We start from the raw sequence: 4,158 nt of genomic DNA, 5'->3' as shown, positions 1-4,158 counted from the left end.
ATAGTTCTTTTGAAAATAAGTTTGGAAAGAGGTTTGAGAAATTGATTTGGGAAATTGTTTGGAAGATTATTTTGGATTTTTGGAAAGTGAGCCTCACAAGAATTAACCTTGTTCCTATGTATCTCCACTTTTGATGGAGAATCAAGGACCATGTAGTTATGGCTGTTTATCATTTGAAAAGGCTTTATATATTTTAGTTTTTGAGATTTTATGATTTTTTTGGTATTTTTGGATTATCTTGAAGAAAAAGTTGTCATGATGTAATCAACAAGCTGAATATAAAACAAATAGATGATAAATTTATTTTTGTAGTTTTTTAAAAAAAGTTTTGTAATTTTTATGATTTTTTTACATAATTGAGATGATTGAGAAAGATTAAGATGAAAAAATAATTACACAAAGATTTACACTTACTTGCAAGAAAACTACATTTTTTTAATTTTTTTAATTATCAAACAATCCGAGACTTGACATGATAATAAAAATGATTATGAAAAATGTAATTACCAAGAAAGTCTGAGACTTGATATGACAATTAAAATTATTATTATGAAAAATGTAATTATCAAGCAAGTCTGAGGCTTGACATGACAATAATTATTATTATGAAAAATTGAATTATCAAGCAAATCTAAGACTTGACATGATAATCGATATTTTTGTGATTTTTTAATAGAGATAAAAAAACAAAATGGTTTATAAATAAAAATTTAGAATAAAAAACAAAAAAAAATTATGGAACAATAAAACAAAATTTAACCAGATAATTCAAAATAAAAAGAAGAGGATTGTGTGTGTAAAATGGAATGAAGAGTGTATGGGTATTTATAGAGTTATGGATGGAGAAAGTTGATGAATAAAAATAATATAATAAGTGGGTGGAAAAATAGATGAAATAAAATATAATAAAAAAAGAAAATAGTAAAAGTTAGTGTGGAAATAAGTAAAAGAAATAATATAAAAAGTTGGTGGAGAAAGTAGGTGAAATAAAATATAGTAAATAGTAAAAGTTAATGTGAAAAATAAGTTAAAGAAATAATATAAAAAGTGGGTGGAAAAATTATGTGAAATAAAATATAATAAAAAAATTAATAGAAAAAGTTAATGCGGAAAATAAGTGAAAGAAATAATAGAAAAAGTTGGTAGAGAAAGTGGGTGAAATAAAATATAGTAAATAGTAAAAGTTAATGAAAAATAAGTGAAAGAAATAATATAAAAAGTTGGTGGAAAAAGTAAGTGAAATAAAATATAGTAAATAGTAAAAGTTAACGTGAAAAATTAGTGAAAGAAATAATATAAAAAGTGGGTGGAGAAATTAGGTGACATAAAATATAATAAAGAAAGTTAAGTGGAAAAATTAGAAAAGTTAGCAAAAAAAGATTAAATAAAAATAAAGTTTAATCATTCACGAAGTCCCTATTTTCGCGTGGAATCTCAATTTAGTCCTTGTGTTTCTGGAAATCTCATTTGGGTCCCAAATATATGAAAATTGCAACAATTGGATCCTTTCCATTAAATTGTCTCCAACAGTGTTAGTGTGTGTTTGACGTGCCACGCTGTATTTAGTTTCTTAACTGACGTGACTGACTGAAGCAGGCGTAGTGAAGCACGTGGATAATAAAATTTTTTAAGTAAAAGAAAATGAAAGTTTTAAACCAAAATTGGGATTCAGATTTTTATTTGATCGAATTAGGGATTGGGATTCTTCTGAGTACTTCTAGGGTTCGTCCAAAGTTCATTCCATTTCACAAATTGGGGTATCAATTTGGGTATTTAAGGTTTAATCGAAGTTGTGGTTGAAGATGCATCTCTGTTCGTCTTCGTCATGCAGCGGATGGCGGAAGCAAGACAGTAATGTGGTCTATGGTGGTGTTCGTCTTCGTCATCATTGTTGAAGGTGTTGTTGGAGTAGATTAGCGTACACTCGATGTACCAGATGTAGAACTCGGTATCGTTGGGACAAAGGCGAGTTATGTTGGTTGCTGCTGCGGCGACGCAGCCATGGCAGACGATCGCGTTGACGTCGTCGCGGTAGAGGAAACGGCCGTCGATATCGTCGACGGAGGCTCGGTGGAAACCGCTGTTGGAGGGAAGGGAGAAGTTTGAAACAAGAGAAGAGAGGAGGGTATTCAAGTTGGATTGAAATTTGGTGTCGGATGAGTAAAAGGTTTGATCGGTGCAGAAGCGGGCACTGTAAATGGCTGCTGGTGCAGATGCAAGAAAAGCATACATAATAGACATAGTAATTGAAGTCTTAACAAGGTTGTACAGAAGTTGGAGGCTAGCATGTTTGATTGAATAATTAATAGGAAAAATTCTGCAGCTTATCTTTTTAGATTATGACAGTGGAAAACCTTTGTGGTTAATATGAAGCTCCCATATGATTTGGAGGGCGCCTTTCATTTTCTTTTTACTTAAAAAATTTTATTATCCACGTGCCTGCTTCAGTCAGCCACGTCAGTTAAGAAATTGACTACAGCGTGCCACGTCAAACACACACTAACGTCGTTGAAGACAATTTAACGAAAAGGATCCAATTGTTGCAATTTTCATAAATTTGGGACCTAATTGAGATTTCCAGAAACAAAGGGACTAAATTGAGATTCCACGCGAAAATAGGGATTTCTTGAATGATTAAACCTAAAAATAAATATATAAAAAATGTAATAGTAAATGAAAACCGTGGGTGATTGGAGGGTGATGTGGAGAGTGGGGTGTGGGGTGTGATAAGAGAAAAAGGGTGGTGAGGAAGTAAAAAAAGTGTGGGATTATTTTGGATCATTGGGTTAAGGATTAAAAATTTAATTTGGGGTGCAAACAGTAAAACAAATAGAATTTTTTCTTATTTATTATTTTTTTATTTTTTATTTATTTATATTTTGTGATGAATTTTATTTATCCAGACAAAATTGAGTGTTGACAAATATCAAATAAAATATGTTAAGATATATTTTTTCCAAATTATCTTTAATCATAAACATTTATCAATTATTAAAAAAAATAAAGAAAACCACGAGATCAAATTTTTGTTGTTTGTTTCCTCTTCTAAGCTTAGCCAAATATCTTTCCTTTTTTATGCTATGCTTAGATTGATTTTTTTCACTTATAAAAAAAATAAAGAAAACCGCAAGATCCAATTCATTTCTTCACTTTTTGTTGTCTGTTCCAATGCTCAAGTATGTAATTAGGTTAGAGCTCTGAAGTCAAATTTCAATTAATGTAAAAATTGAAAATAGTTATCATTAATGTTGTATTTATAGTGTTTTGACCTTATTGATCAAGGGTTCAACTAGATGGGCTACACTTTTGTGTATCCATCAACCGTAAAATTGATTGACGTAATTACTTATTTCAGACCCAACAATGAACTTTAAAGAGTCCATCTATTCTCTTAGTTTGAGAACATTGTATCATGTATCCAAATTGAAATATTCGGTCTCTAATACCTGATAGGTTAACATGCTTTAGAGCTATATTCCTTGTCTGGAAGGATCAAACAATCCTTGTCTGGAAGGATCAAACGATCCGTCAAATATGAAATTCACGAGATCAAATTAATATTCTTTTGTATTCTTCTGACCATTTTAACTTTATAATAATCCATTTATTTAATTATTTTGCTCTAATGTCTTTGTTGGTTCTCTCAAATGATAAAAATTTAGTAACCAAATAGCATATCGTCGAAGGAAAGGCACTTGTTGTAGTGACTTACTTAACTTAACTCCACAATTAAAGCATTCAAATCTGAATAGGAGGAGGACCCGTAGCTAGCTGAGAAAGCACTTTGTTCTGTTCCTCATTTCAATGGCTTGTTCCCCTGTCATTATCTTCTTCACTGCATTATCCAGTGCATCATATATATGTAATACTATCCCCTCTAATAGGGGACTTTCCCGTGCACCTCCAAGTCTTCTTCATGTACCTCCAACAAGATGTTTTTGCCCTTTCATTTAATGAAAAAAAAAAACAGATTGGGAAAAGTAATGAATTGTTAGCGAATCACATTTAATTCTTACCTACCTAAATTTAATGTATGAGTATATTTACCTGCACCCCTTCTTCATTCCTTCGTTCCTCTTCACTGCCTTCGTTCTTTGTGGTTTCCTCCTTTGTATTGTGGTCCTGCATTATGTCCTGATCCTTGGTGTTCGTGCTGGT

The 4,158-nt window shown here is 31.3% G+C and overlaps 1 protein-coding gene across 1 annotated transcript; it reads right to left on the bottom strand.

Annotated features, from left to right (window-relative positions):
• Positions 1 to 1,773: 1,773 nt before the first annotated feature.
• On the bottom strand, positions 1,774 to 2,241 carry LOC108341381 (cysteine-rich receptor-like protein kinase 7). The gene has a single exon (XM_017579068.1). It carries the CDS (start codon positions 2,239 to 2,241, stop codon positions 1,774 to 1,776), a length of 468 nt encoding a protein of 155 aa, XP_017434557.1.
• Between the last annotated feature and the right edge of the window lie 1,917 nt (positions 2,242 to 4,158).

The sequence above is a fragment of the Vigna angularis genome, chromosome 1, assembly GCF_016808095.1.
Source record: "Vigna angularis cultivar LongXiaoDou No.4 chromosome 1, ASM1680809v1, whole genome shotgun sequence".
NCBI lineage: Eukaryota > Viridiplantae > Streptophyta > Magnoliopsida > Fabales > Fabaceae > Vigna > Vigna angularis.
The sequence above is the reverse complement of the archived record's forward strand: the minus strand, read 5'-3'. Positions and strand labels throughout refer to the sequence as shown.